General features: G+C 41.9%; 2 protein-coding genes across 2 annotated transcripts; one reads left to right on the top strand and one right to left on the bottom strand.

Moving 5' to 3' along the window:
• Positions 1–111: 111 nt before the first annotated feature.
• On the bottom strand, positions 112–1,640 carry rasd2b (RASD family member 2b). The gene is made up of 2 exons (XM_084378499.1): positions 1,008–1,640; positions 112–791 (listed from the first exon to the last, which is right to left on the bottom strand). The coding sequence occupies exons 1-2, from the start codon at positions 1,633–1,635 to the stop codon at positions 247–249; spliced, it is 1,173 nt and encodes a 390-aa protein (XP_084234625.1). The 5' UTR covers positions 1,636–1,640; the 3' UTR covers positions 112–246.
• An 829-nt stretch (positions 1,641–2,469) lies between these two features.
• mycbpap (mycbp associated protein) lies at positions 2,470–19,337 on the top strand. Its single transcript, XM_084378419.1, has 19 exons — positions 2,470–2,633; positions 3,989–4,110; positions 4,262–4,382; positions 4,618–4,724; positions 5,177–5,360; positions 5,951–6,039; positions 6,231–6,381; positions 7,806–7,921; positions 10,924–11,042; positions 11,582–11,690; positions 13,013–13,211; positions 13,367–13,554; positions 13,658–13,804; positions 15,428–15,526; positions 15,686–15,810; positions 15,950–16,077; positions 16,155–16,234; positions 17,875–18,054; positions 19,123–19,337. Exons 1-19 carry the CDS (start codon positions 2,582–2,584, stop codon positions 19,210–19,212), a joined length of 2,406 nt encoding a protein of 801 aa, XP_084234545.1. The 5' UTR covers positions 2,470–2,581; the 3' UTR covers positions 19,213–19,337.
• Positions 19,338–19,341: the final 4 nt, after the last annotated feature.

Raw genomic sequence — 19,341 nt, forward strand, 5'->3', positions numbered from 1 at the left:
TGAGTGATTGGATAACAAACACAGGCACACACAGATAGATAGATAGATAGATAGATAGATAGATAGATAGATAGATAGATAGATAGATAGATGTTAATAAGCAAGCCATGGTGATATTAAAAAATATTTTATTTTGAAAACATACACTCAAGTCCATGTAACTTGACAGCGATAATGCATTATATTTCAATGAATATCGGTGCTTTTGTTTTATTCGCTCCACAACACTCGAACTCTATTAGTCTCTCACTGAATCTGACATTTCTCCAGTGCTTTGCCGGGCTTTCTCGCCGTATGTGGCCCAATAACTTGTCGGAGATCCGTGCGAAAACTCGGCCGGCGAGCCAGTGGGTGCAGGGCGCCGCAGGGATCATCGCGCCCCGGGGCCTGGCTCCCCCTGCCCGGCGCGCGGCCCGTGCGCAGCTCCTGGTACGAGCGGAGAGAGACTTTGCGGTGCTGAGACGGGCCGGTTTCAGTCGGAAGCCCGCCTCGCTTCGCCAAAGTCTCGAAGACTTTCTCCAGATTCGTGCTGTCCTTCGCAGAAGTTTCAAAATAGGCACAGTCGTCTCCGAGGACTCGGAGCACCTCTGCCTTTGATATTCCTCTCTCAGACTCCAGGAGATCCACTTTGTTGGCGCACACCAGCAGGGGAACCGGCGGCTGTGCGCACTGCTCTGGCACAGAGGATTTGGTGAGCTTGGACTTAGCAGCCAGAATCTCCGCTCGCAGCGCACAAACCTCTTCGAAAGAGCTCCGGTCATCCAGACTGAACACCAGCAGAAAAATGTCACCTGCAAAACAAAATCATCATGAAAAAGAGATCAATTATTTTTCCTTAAATAAAATCACAAATAAATTAAGTAATTATTTTCCTCCGATGGTTTATTGTTCTTGACGTATCCATGCACCTTTTACGCATGCATCTATCACCTGCATTGTTTCTTCTGTTACGAACAAATTAAAATAAAAACAGTTTGCAGGACGGAGATGACTGAGCCAGTACTCACCGGTGAGGATAGACAGCCGCCGCTTGGCCGGGAAGTCCCTTTCCCTGGACGCGTCCAGGATGTCAATTTGGTACGTCTCTCCGCGGATACGAAACAGTTTCCTGAGGAAATCCTCTGAGGTGGGACTGTACTCCTCCACAAATCCGTCCCGGAGGTATCTTCTCAGGATGGAGGTCTTGCCGACCCGTGGCGCACCGAGAACCACGATGCGCTTACAGTTCTGCGGCTTGGTGGAGTGAAGGTGGTCCTGTCGGTGCTCTTGGCCGATGTGGCGCTGCCGGGTTTGACCGTGGAGAACCAGAGCTGCCAGCTGATCCAGGGGGGATCTTTTGCAGGGAAAGCTGCTGTTGACAGTGGACAGCTGTCTCACGGCTGCCTCTGCGCGCGTCTTCTTCTCCTGTTTCCACTGAGACGTGGCCACTTTAAGTAACCCCAAGCCCGCTTTGAGTCCCGACGAACTCAGGTGCTGCGACGCGTTTTTGTAAGCCAGTAAGACTTTGGAGGACCCGGCGCACTGCCCGTCCATAGGACCATGAAACTGTGGACCGTCCATGGAGGGGCAGCTGAGCTGGTGCGGAGCAGGGATGGAGGTGATCTGCGCGCCGGTGGAGATGCTGCCCACTTCCATCGTTCCTCAACAAAGTGAGCAGAGTGTGTGGTCCGACGCTTTATAGGCCTGCTCGGGCTGATGTCAGCTGTCTTCATAGGCTCTCCTGAACCGCGTCATGCTGATTGACGGAAGGGACTGTGCTCTTTAGGAGAGCACCGTGTTTTGAGGAAACTTAATGAGGGAGAACTATGCTTTGTATAATTTAAGTCAAAAGCAAACATCCTTATGTGCTAGCAGGAGGCTGTTCTACCTATTGTAACAGGAGGTATGTCAGTGTGGAAGACTTGTTCTGGTTTGCTGTTTGGCTGATGTAGAAAATGATTTTTTTTTGTACATATACGGAGACATTAGCCTGTAAATAGATATTGATTTTGTACAGATGAATGATGCACAAAGATTAAGATGGCTTTTTACATATGAAACATTTAGACTAGCCACTTACCTGGAGAAAGCACGGGAGATGAGAGAAACAAGCTCTTTATTAAGATAATCTACATTTATCTGTCCATCATACAATGCACTTGAACGTCACGATTTCATATATGTGCTGTTTCTCTCTTCTTTTTTTAACACGCAATTATTTGATGATGCGGTATTTGGGGTTTTCATTTATTTTATGCATTGATGTATTTTATATATAATATACTGATTTATACTGATAAAACCTGAAGATCACATTTGTTCTGCATAGTGTGATGGTGTCTTGTGGGATGGGACAGATATTGGCATGACACAGAAATAAAAAAAAAAAGTTGTTGTTGTTGTTGTTGTTGATGATGATATTGAGAGAGAGAGAGAGAGAGAGAGAGAGAGAGAGAGAGAGAGAGTGTTTTGGAGCGTCCGTTGCCATGGTTACGCTGCACTAGCAGAGGGCAGCTAGCTTGCTCGTTTAGCACAGATAACTATTGCCAAGTGAGGCTACGACGTTTGCTGCTAACTATTGTTTTAACGACGTTTAGACCAAATGAGCCGCGGTGATTCACCGAGGAAGGAGTTAAGACTCCCAAGTCACCCAGGTCAGCTACAGCCACGCGTCTCTGTACTTCAGCTCTGTCTTTCTGTTTGGGGGCTAACGTTACATTAAGTGTTAGCCTCACTGCTGACACTCACTGACCTGCTCTCCCTCTTTAACTGATATTCCTGTGTCAGTAATGTACTCAAGTAAAAGCACGACGGCATTATCATCAAAATAAGCCTACATATACATATATCCAAGTAAATGTAGGCTATTTGTCATGCATGTGAGGTTAATATATAAAGCTATACTTTTAAATAGGCTAGCTACTTGAACATGTTATTCATTACATACTAGGCTAGTTTGAGAATTCCCCCCAGGGTTCAGTACAGTCTTATCTGATCCTAACCTGCAATAATACATGAAAGTATATGTATTGATTATATTCTGTTCTGTAATCAGAATATGCTGAGGAACTGGTAAAGTTATTTAATAAAACAAGCTGGACCTTTGTCAAAACCTCTAAAAGACCCAGAGCAGACAGAGAGACACCTGGATGACTGAGAACCTTCGTCAACTTGTTTAATAAATGTTGTGTTGGTGGAGTGAAAAGTACAATAAGTGAAGTAGAAGTAGCCTTGCATTAAATGTACTTCAAAGCAGTATTTAAGAGCAGTATAACAGTAAATACAGCTCGCCTACATAAGATGCCTTTCATAGTCAGCGCTGGAAGCAACGCCTCCATGCGTCTGTGGATGCCTGAAACCAGAGGAAGGAATAAACAAAGTTTAAGACAGAAAATAGGTCAGTATCATGGCCATAGATTGTTTGCAACGATGTATAGAAGCGCTACAGCAATTTCTTTCCTCAAAGGCCAAGGGCATCTCTTGCCTCCAGTGAAGCAAAGCACTCATCCGACAAACTAAACCGATCTGAAACTGTAATTGAAAACATGCAGGAAACAAAGTGAAACACTTACAAAAAGCCAAGGACATGATGGTTGTTGCTGTGGCCATGGAAACATAATCAGGCACGGTTGGACAAAGAGAAATTAACAGAATTGCATAACCATGTCAGCGTTCCAGGGTTTTCTCTTTGGCTCAGTGTGTGTGTGTGTGTGTGTGTGTGTGTGTGTGTGTGTGTGTGTGTGTGTGTGTGTGTGTGTGTGTGTGTGCGTGCGTGCGTGCGTGCGTGTGTGTGTTTGTGTGTGAGCACTGATGCGCTTCTGCACAATGAAGCAGTGCCTCTTTTCAGTTTTTAAAGGTTAAAATCAGGACATCACTAATAACAACATGAATCATTATAATCTGTTTTTAGAGATACAGAGAGAGAGACTACACTTTTCAGTATTTTAGCACCCAGTTTGTCATAACCTATTAGTCAAACACACACTCTGTTTCATTTTCTTTCCTCCAGACCACAAGAAACCAGAACCATCAGAGGAGGTGTACATTCTGGGTGATGACCAGTCCAAGAATTCCACTCTTAAAGGCGAGGATACCCAGGCTCTGGCTGTTCACCCCCCCGACCTTAAGAAAGTAAACCTACCCCATCCATATGCACTCATTTACCATTTATTGGAAGACTATTTTGCTCCCCAAATGCAATATAAATCATGTGTGTGTGAGATCAAGGTACTTCCTTTTAAAGCGGTAGTATATGTAACTGAGTATGTGATTATCACTGCAGCTTCATATACCAAGGCCACCCAAGGGCCGTCAAAAACCAGTGCTCATGGCTCGTGCACATACGACACAACCAACTCATCCACTGAACCTGGACCCTGACTCTCAACCTCCGGACTGCGCAGGTTAGTTGTTTTCCTTTGTCCTCACGGATAATAACATCGCAGTCATATCATGCATTCTTAAAAAAATAATTCAACTAGAAATTTTAATTCAGTCATTATCTACTCACCCTCATGCTGATGGAAAGTCGGGTGAAGTTTCATTTTGGGGTGAACTGTTCCTTTAAGGCTAAAATTGCTTGTAATTCTGCTTCTTGTATTTTTTTTCCTTCCGTTTACCATTATCTTCTCTTTTCAGGATCAGAATGGCTTCGGTTTGATGACCAAGGCATGATTCTTCCACATTGCATCCTGGGTAGTTTAGAGGACTTCAGAAGGTATCTGGAGGCCAAAGGGATGACAGAGGTGCTTTCAGAACACATACACTGTAATGGGTGTACATTTAAAAAGACAATTCATTTTGTAAATACAGTATTTAAACAATAGCAGTTCAGGCTCTGTAAACTAACAAATAGCATTATTGATTAATCTGCTGATTGTTTTCAACAATAAATTGGTTAATCTCTTAAATGTCCCTAACCAGAATTTCTTCTTGTGTCTAACCAACAGCCCAAAACTCAAAGCCTGGTCTGTCATAAATGACAGAGAAAAGCAGCAAATCCTCGCGTTTAACAAGCTGGAACTACTAAATATTAGACATCATTGCTTGAAAATTCATCGAAACTAAATAGTTACAGATTCATTTTCTTTCAAACAACTAATCAGTGAATCGTTGCAGCTCTACTAACAACTGCACTTGAAGAATAATTAATGAATTAATCACCTCTGGTTCCTGACATCCTCCCTCCACTGTCCAGTTGTTAACACGAATACCAAAGTCCGAGAGAGATCCACCATCAGAGACCCCAGGGTGGCCTCCCTCTGAGGCTGTGGAGGATGAGCGTGGGCTCCCCTCTGGCCACGGAAACACCCAGAGTAATGCCCTGCAGCGTTGGGACACACATATGGCACAGCGCAGACGTCAGCAGGGCTTCTTATCTGGTGAGATGATTAGAGAGCACAGCGACCTGCACCAGAGAGAGATCAAAATAGCATCGTTATTACAGCCTTAACCTGTTTACAACAGCAGGAAATATGAGAGACGCCACAATAAACTCTCTTACCTGAATTTTTATTAACATTAGCAACTGACCAAAACAACAACGAGCATTATATAATAGAAAACACAGTTGTACCTGAATCAGGTGTTTATTAACAAACCTCATACATGCATAATCTCAAGAAGAGGTTTCTCATTTCAGGCAAATTAAAGCAACATTATGTAGAAATTGGCATTTTACTGTCGTAAATAAAGATCCCAGGTCTGTAACAATCTGTCAGATGTAATGTAGGTGCTGACTACAAACAAAACTCATAACGTCATAACAGTGTTATGTGTTGAAAACTTGTATGTTGAAGACACTGCACCATGAAAATGATTTTGAAGCTGAAGGTATAAAAGTTGCATAATGCTGCTTTAAAGAGCAAGCCATTTGCTAATTTAAAAAGATATATATTTGATTTACTCATGCATTAACGTCTTATCGCTGTCTCTGTTCTATCTGCTGCTCTTTTCGTTGTCATCGTTGAAGACGTACTCCACAGGCCAGTCGAAAACTTACTGATGAACCAAGCCGACCGTTTCAGAGAAACTCAGGAGCAGAGGGAATTTCTAACCCAAGTAATGCCACTCATCCGCTCTGGATATGCATGACACACATTTGCTTTCTCTGGTCCACTTTGTCTTTAGTCGTCTGTCGGACTCGTATCTCACATTTGTTATAGTTCTCCAACAACTAAAAGCTCCAAAGCTCTGTTCTCATTTTCTCTGAAGCGTCTTCAGTCACTCGTGCCTTTTCTTCGATGTCTTAGGGTTACCGAGTGGGCAGTGAGTTTGGGAATCTCCCCAAGCGTTCTGAAGATGAAATGGGAGGCATCACAGCCGCTCTGACTCAGACAGAGAGGGGCAGATGGGAACCTGTCACACACGTAGCACAGCCGAGCAGCACACACCAGGAATCAGGTACACACAGACGCCTACAGTACACAGTGTCCCGTCTTTTTTCTTCAGCCTTGTTCTTGACTCTGTTCCTTTTAATTGTGTGTTCACCTGAAAGCTAGTGGTGTCCCAAAAAAACCAAAAAAAAAACAGTGCTCTGTGAAGTGACAGTTGAGACATCCACTTCTCCCTCTGATGACACATTTTTAATAACCACGCTTGGCATCAAGTAACCTGACGTGCCAGATGGTTTGTTACATCATCTGGGAAGTCGTCCTTGGAAAAGGACACGCACTTTCAAAAAATACTTGGCAGGTGATTGGATGAACCATCTGTCTATCACAACTTATCAGTCTTCAACTTCAACCAATCAGATCAACAGTAGGAGAGCGCTAACCTCTCTGCTAACCTCTAGAAGAGAACAGTTGCCTCTCTCACTGGTCAACTCATCACGCCCAGACCACGGCCATGGATGCCAGAAGTTCCTCATAGGACCCCGATTGGTCTGAAGAACGTTTGCTGCCTTTACATGGACCCTATTATTCCGAATAATAGCTCAGTCTGAATAGAAATTGCTTAATCTAACCACCCAAACACCTAACCCTGGTGTAAACCTGTCATAATCCATTCATTAGGAAAATATTAATGCCTAATAACCATTTAATGGTTTATCTGATGCTTTCTTTCTGGTTGGAATTAAAATATTCTTTCTGTGCATGTTCGCCACATGTGGGGTTAGCATTAGGCAACATTGCTTTCAGGAGGGACAGAAACATTGGCGGTGGCAAAACAGAAGTGGTTAGTGGTTGTGTGACTTTTTTTTTTAGAAGTCTTAAAAGATTTAAGAATTGCAGAACGCCTCAATGGTCAAAAAGGCTTGAAACAACAAGTGTTGAAATGCAAATATTGTTCCCAGGTCATGATGTGGTTCCATCTTGAAAAGTGTATTAACAGGCAGAGCAAATGAATCAATTGCATTTTCTCAATAAAGTTGCAAAAAACCAAACATATTTTTATATTTCCTGCAGATTAGATGCTTCACAGCGGGCAGAACCACTTTTGAACCAAATGTTCTGTTCTGATTTAATGCTTTGTGTTTCAGCACATCTTATCGCATCAATTTATCTCGTGTCCACATAACCATTTTAATCGGAACCTCTCATCTAAATGATATAAAATAGCATTGACTAAATATTTTCCACATAACCATTCTGGTTTGGTCACAAACCTGTAAAGATGGATTCGCGAGACCACATGATAACGTGATCTTCAGAATCCAGCCGCTTCACACGGTAAGGCAACGAGGGCGATCCCAAAACATCTTCACAGAAGATGGGTAAAATTCGAAGAAGGTAATGTAACGTGAACTGGATGTGAATGCTTGCACCCAAATAAGAAATGACACAGAGTTACTGTGTTCTCAATGTGGTAAACGTTTCATCCTGCAGGAGTAATTTGTGCTGAGACTCGGCATCTAGACTCTCAGACTTTGGGCCATAGTGAGCACCTGCAGCACCAGTGCCAGGAGCTTGGAGAGGTCCTTCAGGACATGGACACCAAAAAGGTAACACAAGCATTAATACTTTAACAGTTAATGCTGGTATGGCTCAGTAGCACTTCAAGTTCATGTACTAACGAGAGATTGCAGGACAGGGTTGTGTACAGTATGTTTTGAGGTACAGTATAACCACCAGGATTGCTCAGCACAATCAGTAATAATTACTACATGTGATGTATTATTTACTCTACAGTTCAAAACAGGTTGTTATGATAGAAAGTTGTAGCTTGATGACATTTCCAAAAAGCACGGGAAATTATCAAAGAGAGCCAACTTCACCCCACCTCTTTAGGCTGTATTTGATAATATTTTGGCAAATTGGCACCATCAAAACTATGCTGACTCAGCTATTAACTAACCCTAACCCTGTTTGCAGTACAATCGTGGATGTAAAGACAAGCACTACTGGATTACCAAAATAATGAAGAAAACTAAAAAAAGGCAATCAGTGTTCAGATTTGACTTTATCACTCTGAGGAGTGCCATCTTTGGGAGGTTTTCAGGAAATCTGGTGGTGAGGGGTTTTCAAATACCTCAACTGCCCCCAAGGGTTGTTAGTCAAAGCCACTGCTGCAGCTGCAGCTCTCCTTGTTTTCAGGAGTGTTATGCACCTCCCTGCACCACTCGCCTCACAGTTTGAAAACCTAATCTCACCTCAACGTTGTGATGCCACAATCAAAATTAATGTTATTCAGACTTATACATTATTCATCTTAAAGGTGCAGTATGTAATAATTTCAGTGTAAAAATTCAACAATTCAAATCAACTAAAATTATCAGCAGAATATGCAAAATTATAGTCCTCTCCACTTCATTTTGAGGCATATGTTGTACTCCACTACATAAATTATTTTTTTACCCGCCATCGAAAAGAAAAAAAGATTCTGATTATCAGAAAAATGCTTAAAATCAGATCTGATTATTGGCAAGGTCAATAACGCAATGCCAACTACATACTTGTAAATGTATCTTCGGAATTTCAGATCTAGATTGCACATCGACACAAACAGCTGAATCATTGGACCAATTGTCCAACCACACATCACACTGAAGCTGCTCACACCCTCGGGACACTCTGTCTCTAGCTGCTGGAGCTGCTCATGATCAGTCTCTTCACAACAGCTTGTGAACACCCAGCATCGGCCACACTGTTCTTGGTTTTCTGTACACGGAATAAACTATATCACACGGGCAAGGCAGACAAGCAAATGTACACGCACGCCCACACATATACACAAGCATTCAGGCACCAGGGCGAAAACACACGCAGAAGGCTGGTCACATAATGTTGTGCAAATATGTGATGATATATTTGATTACCTGCAAATCACGCAGATGCATAATGAGATTAATGAAGCACTGCAGCATAAACACTCTGTGTTTAAATACATGCTAACACAGCCATGGTACAGTTATGAAATCTGGAGCGTGACCACTGATAGAGTGGTACTACTGAGATCTGTGGACTAACAGAGCCCAAGAAAAGGGACCGAACGTGCCTTACTGCTCTCTGTGCATCACAATGACTCTATCAGCAGGGGCAGGAGGCTCTGGGGTAAACACTTAGACAAATCTGCACTTCTTTGCACAGCCAGTTCCCAATTAATCTTATTAACACTCCGAGTAACAGGTGCTGATGATGGGAAGGTTTATTCAAATGACTTCCTCCCATTATTTCTCTCTCTCTTTACACACACACACACACACACACACACGTGTGACATAAGAGGACTTGGTAGCAATGTGTTCTGCCATGCTGGTGCCTCATGTGATGCTGAGGTGATTTGAGTTCTGAAGTGCCTTCTGACTAACACACAGACAGAGACAGATTGTCCTGTCAGCAGCCGACTTGTCTGTTGCTTTGTGGTGGACAAGAAGGGAGACAGAAAGCCCAGTGGAAGGAAGGAGAGAAAGCGGTGAAAGAAAATCAAGTCACGAGTGCTACTTAAAACTTTGGAGAAGTTTGAAATACAGGAGGAACTAGCGGTGTCGCGATTCTCCAAATCCAAGAGTCCATTCGATTTTTCTATTAAATTTTTTTTTTTCCAACACTGACGGCTATGCTATTGTGGGACTATCGGATTTGAATTTGTAAAGAGCAACAGATCATTGGTTTTATGACTTGAAAACCCTGTCATTGACGTTTAAAATTATTTAAGGTGCAATATGTAAGAGTTGGCCTCCTGTCTTATTCATTCTCAAATCAAATTGTCACTTACGCTGCTAGCACATTACCTTCTGACCAGGACGGGCCAGGACTAGTTGGTTAGCATGCTAACTTCATCATGACATCAAAACTGTTATTTCTTCACATTATGTTGATCATTTTAGTAAATTTACGAATGTTTTCAACTAAAATGCTACATATATATGTCTATATATATATGTATCACACCTTGAAGAAGATAGAGGTGTTATACAACTGCAGCTTGACTTTGTCCTGGTGGCTTTTTGCATGTTAGATTTAGAAAAGTGTGTAACAGACAGAAAGTGCAACACAAAAGCACTACCCTTCTGGGATTCAACAACCAAAGTTAGAAATCTTCCCTCCGGTACCCTTCATTCATTTGTCTGATTGAATGTAACTGAGTACATTTACTCAAGTACTGTACTTAAGTACAATTTTGAGGTACTAGTACTTTACTTGAGTATTTCCATTTTTCTGCTACTTTATACTTACTCCACTATATTTTGGAGGAAAATATTGCACTTTAACTCCACTACATTTATTTGATAACTTTAGTTACTAGTTACTTAACAGATTGCAGTCTGCATCAGAGCCAAAGCAGCAACTTTAACCTTTATAATGTATGTATTTTATCTGCAATTGGATTAAAGTGAACTTTTTTTCCTGTAATCAAAAAATGCTGAATATTACCTTATTTCCTCTCCAGCTGTACTACCTGGATATGAGAGACGAGGACATACATACATATCTATAAGTTGGACTGAAAATGACTGTGGCTATTGCTTTCCAACCTGACCTGTCTGAGTCACTTTGATTACAGGCTATCGATGCACTGGCGGCGATTGGCAAGCCACGCACTTTTGTAACAGTGTGTCGTAGTCCCTCACTGGAGAAGGAAGAAGAGGAGAAGGAGTACAAGGAGATGACGAAGGAGAAACTGTGAGGAAAAAAATTATATTTGCCATACTTTCTAAGTCCAACTTTCCCTAATCTGAATAAGCGAAAACTGGGCCAATAATATATATACATATATATGGACATATATATGTATATTTCTGTTTCTTTCTGTACATATATATACATATATATGTACAGAAAGAAAGAAAGAAAGACAATTAATTTTTGATAATCGATTAATCTTTTTGGTCATATTTCAGGCAAAATTGCCAAACATTTGGTTTCAGCAGCGACTTGCTGCTTGTCATTTATGTCAGTATGTGTTTGGGTTCGGGACTGTTGGTTGGACAAAAGAAGCAATTTAAAGAATCTGGAAAATTGGGATTAGCATTTTTCAAATGTTTTTTTTTACCCGTTTATAAACTAAACAGTTAATTGTGAAAATAATCAACAGATTAATCGATGACAAAAATAATTAATTGCAGCAGCTGAATTGTGACACTGATAATAACAGCATACTCATATTGTCTAACTTGTGGACTTGGTACTACTATCTCCTACTATCTCCCTGTCCTCCTCAGTGATCCACTGGCACAGTATGATGATGTTCAGTCAGGTGCTCTACCCTTTCCTGCCTTGAGGTTCTGTGGTCTGCTTGCTCCCTGGACTGGAAACTCTTCCACTAACCAGGTACAGAACGTCCTTTAAACACTTCAAACCATGACGTCTGTACGCTGCATTCTCAGATATTATTACTCAGCTCGGAGAAATCTGGGCTTATATTAGAGAAATTATTATTTCTTACTTCCTCTGTTCCCAGTTCATTCAAAGACAACACTTCCTCCATGTTTACCTGTTGTCTTGATAAACTCAGTATAATGTCCATTTCCACAGCACTAGTTACTTCAGCACTTTGCCTGTTTCACTGCTAGATATTAAAGGAACAGCACACCCCAAAAAAATCAGTCACTATCTACTCACCCCCATGTCGTTGGAAAGTTTGGTGAAGTTTCGTAGTCTTGTTTTACGTATAGTATAAGAAAACCACTACAATGGCTCCATACAGCTCATCCAGGTCAATCCAAGTATCCAGAAGCTCTTGATATGAAAAGATGTTACACCATTGACGACCTTTAAGCTTGTGCGCCCTCTTCACATGAGGTGTGTGCTAGCACTTTTAGCTTTGCTAGCTTGGCTGCTAGAGTGAAGATTTTAGCTTAAAAAAGGGCGTTAAAAACATTTCTTCAAATGAATTTGGGGTTTGGGGGCTCCCAAAGAGCTGTACAGAGCCTTCCAGTCTTTTTTTACATTTTAAAACAAATCCCTCTGTCCTTCAGTTGTTTAGGAGAATGTTGCAACCCTGTTTTACTGTGAAGCTCCAGAAATGTTTGTGGACTGCGAAACTTCACCTGACTTTCCACTGGTATGTGGGCGAGTGGATAATGACCAAATTTTGATTGAACTGTTCCTGTACGGCAACATAAATCAAACTCAACACATCCTCCAGTATTCAAGTATTAAGAGTCCCTGCAGTTGTCCAATCATAGATAGGCTTTCAGTGTGTAAAACACCAAGAAGTGACTGGTGGGCCACAGTCAAAGAGGAAACACCCAACCTGTTGTTTTGTTAAGATGTAAAGTGGAGATCCCAAGTTCCTTTAATTGACTGACTTCCTGCGCAAAGCGTCACTCCGCCTGTCATGCTCTGATGAAAAATAATTAGTAATTGGGGATTCTACATATCTAAAGAGCATTCTCACCTCACAACATGTAAAACAGTATAAGCAGTCATTTATATTAAATATTTGTATACTTATGTTTTAGAATTAGAATATGAAAACATTATTTCTACTAAAACCAGAAACTGAAAGCCGCAGAGTGATGACTATAAGATGACCCTGCTAGAAATGGACGTTATGCTATGCTAGGTGAGCTGTTGTGGTAAACACACTACAGACGCATGTTCTTTGTTTTGCTGCCTTTAACACTTGCTCTCTTTCTCCTACACTCAAGGATCAGGGAGAAGTAGGAATCAGTGCCACAGTAATCTTTGAGACCCTGACTGGAGAAATTGCCACAACCCACCTGGAGCTCCACAATGAGGGCAGCACAGCTATCTACTACAGCTGGCAGCAGCTCCTCGTGCCACGCCACTTTCCTCACCTGCAGTCACAAAGAAAGACTCAGTGCTTCTACTTCAGCTCCCCCTCTGGTACAAGCAAACATAAGACAAACATCAGACACCTGCTGGCACCACTCTTACGTCACACGTTGTTTGTCCCTGTGTCAGCCCATCACCCTGTGTCTTTCAACCAGTACTCAACCTGCCTTTCTGCTTTTCATTTTGCTCCCTCCCCCCCATCCAAGATGTGATCTTACCAGGTGATACCCAGCGGATGGTGTTCATATTTAAATCAGAGACGCCAGGCATCAAAACTGAACTGTGGCAGCTCAATACTCACCCCGTGTTGCTGCGAGGAGCCGCCATACAGGTCACATTAAGGGGAGTGTCTCTGTACCAGGACAAAACTGCAGACCAGAGACTTTTCCTAGAGGTGCTGTACAATTAAACTGTGTATCTGCTGTTCAAGGTTTTTGCAGAAACAGACACTCATATGTGTTTTTGTCTGTGTTTCTTGTGTGTGTCTGCATGAACAGACGAAGCTGGAAAAGAAAGTGACAGTGAAACTGTGTCAGTCGATTATGTATGAGATGCTGCAGGGGGTCCACAGCCCAGAGAGACCCAGCTCTCCTGCAGAACTCTACGTCACTGAAGAGCAAGAGTTTCTAAGCAAAAACCCCAAGGTAAATCTGACAGATAAAAGCAATTTAACCACTCTTTTAGTGATCAGTGACATTGTGGTTTTACTTTGTGCAAACCCTCCTTGGAGTTTGAATAAAATATAAATATAACCAGTGTTGTCTACAGAGCATGATACCATACAATGTGTCAGTTTTGCTTCACGTGTAGTTTGAGACACGTTGCTAATCCTACTTCTGGGTGGCCCAGTTTCATGTATCACCGATGTATCAGACATCTTTCATTGTTCATTTTTACTTCAGTCTGAATTATAGTCACACCACCTCATTCAGTGTGAGATGACCCACGAATGCATTGTTCCTCTTTGACAATTTCTCTGACGGCTTCATTCAGCCCATTATGGCTGCCCCTTCACAACCTGTGTGTAATGATAGGCCCCATTTGTTTTGTTCTCCACAGTTATATTACTCATTAACCTATAATAAATCATAACTACTAATATCTTAAATTAGCCACTATTGGCTCTGCACTGTACGGAGGGAAATATAAAGAGTTTATGTTGCCATGGCAGTGAAATAGAAACTTTAATTGATAGGCTGATTAGTTTGATCTAGCGAATACAGAGCTAGTGAATAAGTCTCCTCAGCTACATTAGACAAGAAGTTAACTTCATTATTTTGCAGATTTTTACAAGATGGGCCCAGCATGCTGTCCTGCCTAACATTAGTTAGCTAGCTAGCATTAGTGATGTTGACATCAGCTAGAGTTATTGACGTTAATATTAGCAGCGTTAGCAAAGTCAGTTACAACAAACTGGCAACCACTTGGGGGGACAGATAATGAATGCCACATTCGGTGGCTGTATGTTATCAATAACACCTTAAAGTTTCAAGATGCTGTCGATGAGATTGAGTGGTCTGCTGTATCAGAGGCCACAGTCAAGTCTACTGTAGCTGGATCAGTATGGAGCTTTCACCTTTATCTGCAAGAAAGAAGTAAATCATTTGTCACCTTAATTAAGGTTGTCTCAGCACTGTGTAGAGTACTACATGCTACTCATACTTCCTCCAACAGATATTTAGATATAGGATGGTAGATGCTGAGAGTGAGCAGGCTAAGAGGTTGGTTATACCTTGGGTTGAACACTCGCATGTTTACGGTAACAAGGAAAAACACCAGTTTATTAATACTTGAGAAGATGCAAGGACTGAGATTGGGCAGTACCTCTGTTAAACATTAGGAGGGAATACTATTGACCTGGGGTAGGTAAATATGGCAGATAGCAGTAGACATGGAGGGAATGATTGGAAACAACAGTGGAAAGTGTAACCAAACATCAAAGGTAAAATATTATCTCTTATTATAGCCCATCTCACCTGTAACTGGAATATTGGGTGACCTTTCTTTTCAACGTCACATCTGTCATCATCAGATATTAGGATGATTACAGCTCTTAGCTGTAGGTCATATTACAGCCACAAAAGGTGGCACACATATTTCTTCTCTTCCCTTGTGGGGAGGATAAAAATAATGACATGCATTAGAGTTGTTAGAGGAGCATGACTAACAGTGTCAGTTCATTCTGAAGAATGATAGTAAGTCCTGTTCATTGTAGTCTTGTGGTCACATGTTCATGCTTTTGTCACTGCTCCATACATTATTTTTAGTTGCAGTACCATGATCAGCCAGTGGAGGACCTGAAGAGGCTGTGGCAAGAGGTGAAGCCAGGACACATCTGGGACCTCTCTGTTAATACACTCCGACAGGTAGAGACGATATGTGCTTCAATAGAGAGTATGTGTCACAGTACATTTTAGCAGGTTATAGTCGTTGAATGCACTGTGTACCCATCTGTACATTTTTATTTCATGATGAGGCATCAGAGACATAACATATTTGTCCATTCAACTGTTCCCCTACGTAAGGTTGTGCTGTCTCTGCCCGAGCCAGAGTCAGCTCAGGAAAAGAGCCTGGCCCAGCTCAACTCTCTGCTTCTGCAGCTTTGTGAACCTACTGAACCGATACATCATCTAACAGCAGCAGCTGTGGGGTGAGGCATCAACACACATGAGTCATGTAGCATCTCTGTTGTAGCATCTTGGCTCCTTTATACACACACCCACGCTCCTCAATTGCACACCCAGTGTAGTAAACCTACAGGTTATGGTGGTGTGTGGTGCCCCCTGCAGGCAGCAGCTGTGGAGGAAACTGCTGGACATGATGGTAACTGAGGCCATGTGGCTCAGAAACCTGCTGGGCCTTCCAGAAAAAGACACATGGATCGATGAGGAGGAGAAATCCCAAATCTATGATGCTGGTGAGATTTAGACTTTCTCTAAGACATTGGGAGATTTTCGGATTTATGCTGCTCACTACTGTGTTATTACATCACAGATCTGGCTGACAACAAAGCCGATGACGATGAGAAGAGTGAGAAAAAGGGGGGAGCAGCTGCTAAAGAGGAGAGAAATGGGGTGAGGTCAAGATTTAAAGATGTTAACAAAGGAGAGTCAAAGTCGGCGACAAGTGAAAAAATCACTGGAGGTGAAGGGAAGGTAAATGTGTTCCTGTAGCTCACTCAACACAATACAGAGATGGGACCAGTATTTTGCCACTTAGTGGCAGCAGATTCTAAAGTATTTATATTATGAGCATGAATGAAATATCATGTATTGTAAAACACATCACATCACTTCAGCTGGCCTTCATGAATCACCACTGCAAACAAGCCGCCCACTGCCTGCTTCTCATTAATGCATACACCTACAGTGTTATGTCATATAGGATAGTTTTCTAAAACGATGTCATGGAGGGGCACCTTTGCCACAAAATGTAGCTGTGAAACAAATATTTTCAGTGTGCTAGACTAATTCATGCACATTCAGGATACAAGGTACAAGGTCATTTATACAACACAGGGTTGCATAACGAAATGAAAGTTTGTAAACTCCTTCATGCTACATAAATTACAGAACATATATACAGTTATGTATATACAAATATAAACATCCACATGAAGTGCATCTTTTGAATCTGCTTCAGGGTGTATGTAGACAGCAGCAACGTGATGGTGATGATAATGTGGTCGGCATCTTCATATTAAAAGTTTGACATCTGGGTAACACTGTCCATCCACTTTGACTGTGTGTGAGCACAGAGAGTCCACCTCTCCTCCTCATTCTCTGTGGACACAACAGCCTCTGATTTCACCTTTTTTTGCCAGAAATTCCTGGGAGCAAGTGTGTGTTCACTGGTGTGTGTGTGTATCCGTGTTTTGTCCCCCAGAGTAATCATTATAGTATGCTAGTGTGGCCAGTCATGTTTTTGCAGTGTGACTGGGCGGGGGAGATAATGAGTAAAAAATGTCACTTACAGCAGCCGTTCATTTGAATGCGGATGATTGTTTTCCTGCACCCATCCTCATTACAGACAGCCACTTTGCATCGTCCTATTCACAAATCTGAATTTCAGCAACTTTTTATAGTCAGCACAAAGATTGAGAACGTTAATGACGAGGCTGACTGTGACGTTCAAATAGACACAAGATGCTGTGTCCTGGTGGAAAACCCAACCTTTTTGGTCTTCTTGGACGTGTTAGATCTCTCTTCTAATGAGTCTATTGTCAGCCATCAAAGGCAAAAAAAGGATTTGATATTAAATTTAGAAATAGGCTGGAGACACAGTTTTGTCCATATTTTGCTGAGTGATTTTCTCCTCTGTGTGATGGTTGAGTCATGGTAAGGTACAGCCTTATTACTCACAGGATACCATGGTAACTGAGCACCGCGTGAAAACGTGCACCTGCTCTCTAATTGTGTGCCCAGGGTGTGAATTAATAGCACTCGGACTAGTCCAAGCCATCTGTGGTGCACGCGCGCACACACACACACACAGCTATATGTTAAGTCAAGCAGCACAGGACATAATAAACACCTTGAAGTATGTGGGAGGTCATTTTAATTACGTATGACGCATGCATCCACTTATCAGCCAACACAGTGTCAACTCTCCACTGGATACTCCACTGTCATTCATCGGAAGTTCACACCAACATCTTTCTCTCATTCGCTCTGTCTAACTCTGTCTGTCTTCTATCTGTCCATCCTGTGCACAGGACAGCAGAGTGAAGGGCAAAAGAACGGATGAAGCGGGGAAACACACTAGGAAGAAGCAAGGGCAGGAAGCGGCCTCTCTGACTGACACCCGTCCAGAGAGCATCTGTCAACAAAGTTCTGATGACCAAAATGTAGAGGCGGAGCTGATGGTCATTTACACAAGGCTCCTGCACAAAAAGGCAAGTCTTTTTAATTTTCTTTTCATGCGTTTTTTTTTGTTGGGCCATCATGAGGAGTACCACTCAACCTGTGACAACAGTCGTAAACTAGAATGGCCCTCAGTAGCGCGCATATTTCCGCCAAGGCCCAACCGACCGTGTTTGTGCTTCCACCTACATACGCCTGATTTTTTTTGACGAAGATTCATCCATTATTCCCTGAGAAATTAACGACAATATCGGAAAAACGCCCTGTCTCGCAATGTTAAAGGTGCAATATGTAATAATTAGCCACCAGTTGAAATCATACTCCCAACAAATAGGGACAGCATATAACCAGAGCAACTGCTAATTGCTGCTAACCATAGGTTGTTAATACATCCATGACTGCAACTACCATCGGCTTGTTAGCTCAGTTAGCCATGCAGCTAGCCGGACTACCTTGGGAGCGTTTACACCGCTAGCACAGGAGCTTTGGACCACTGGCAAAATAAATAATAAATAATACATAAATAATTTTTGAATACTTTCAACTAAAATTCTTACATATTGCACTTTACAAAGTAGGTGAGAAAAATGTCCTGGATATGTAACGTTAATGGGGTCCATTCTCGACTGTGATCCATCGTCTATCCAAGTTTTGTGAAAATCCGTTCAGTAGTTTTTGTGAAATCCTGCTCACAAACCAACACAGACAGGGGTGAAAACATAACCTCCTTGGAGGATGTAAGTGTCTGGAGGAGTTTTCCAAAGTGTGTTGTTGTTTAGATGTCAAAAAGATTATCTCAGGTTAGGTTTGTGACTTGCATTACAGGAGGAGGTTGAGGTTTAAAAGAAGTGGCCATTTAGACACTATCCTCCTGCATTATGGGAACTGTAGGATCCAGTTTCTTTACAGCTTGATCTATACTAGTGATTAAACTAGGAGTATTATACTATTGATTAATAGTCAGAACGTGTCAGCCATTGTTACTTTAATTTTAACCTTTTATTTTTATCTATCTCCTGAGTCCCTCGAGTACTCTTTTAGATTCTCCTCCTGTGAATACATTAATCTATATATGTATATATTTTTTATCTATCTGGCAGGTTTATGCTCTGATGGAGGACCTCGTGGACAACATGTGTGACCTGCTGGATGTGCCTAATGAGGAAGATGAACAGGACACACACTATTAGGAGGCAGGCACAGGAGCCGACTCAATATATATTATATTATATACACTAAATGTAATAAAAGGTGTCGCATAGAAATCTCTGTTTTTACCTAATATTGTTCAATAAAACTCTTTGTTCCTCTGGCACAGT

The sequence above is a fragment of the Pagrus pagrus genome (assembly GCF_965226575.1).
Source record: "Pagrus pagrus genome assembly, chromosome: 2".
Lineage (NCBI taxonomy): Eukaryota > Metazoa > Chordata > Actinopteri > Spariformes > Sparidae > Pagrus > Pagrus pagrus.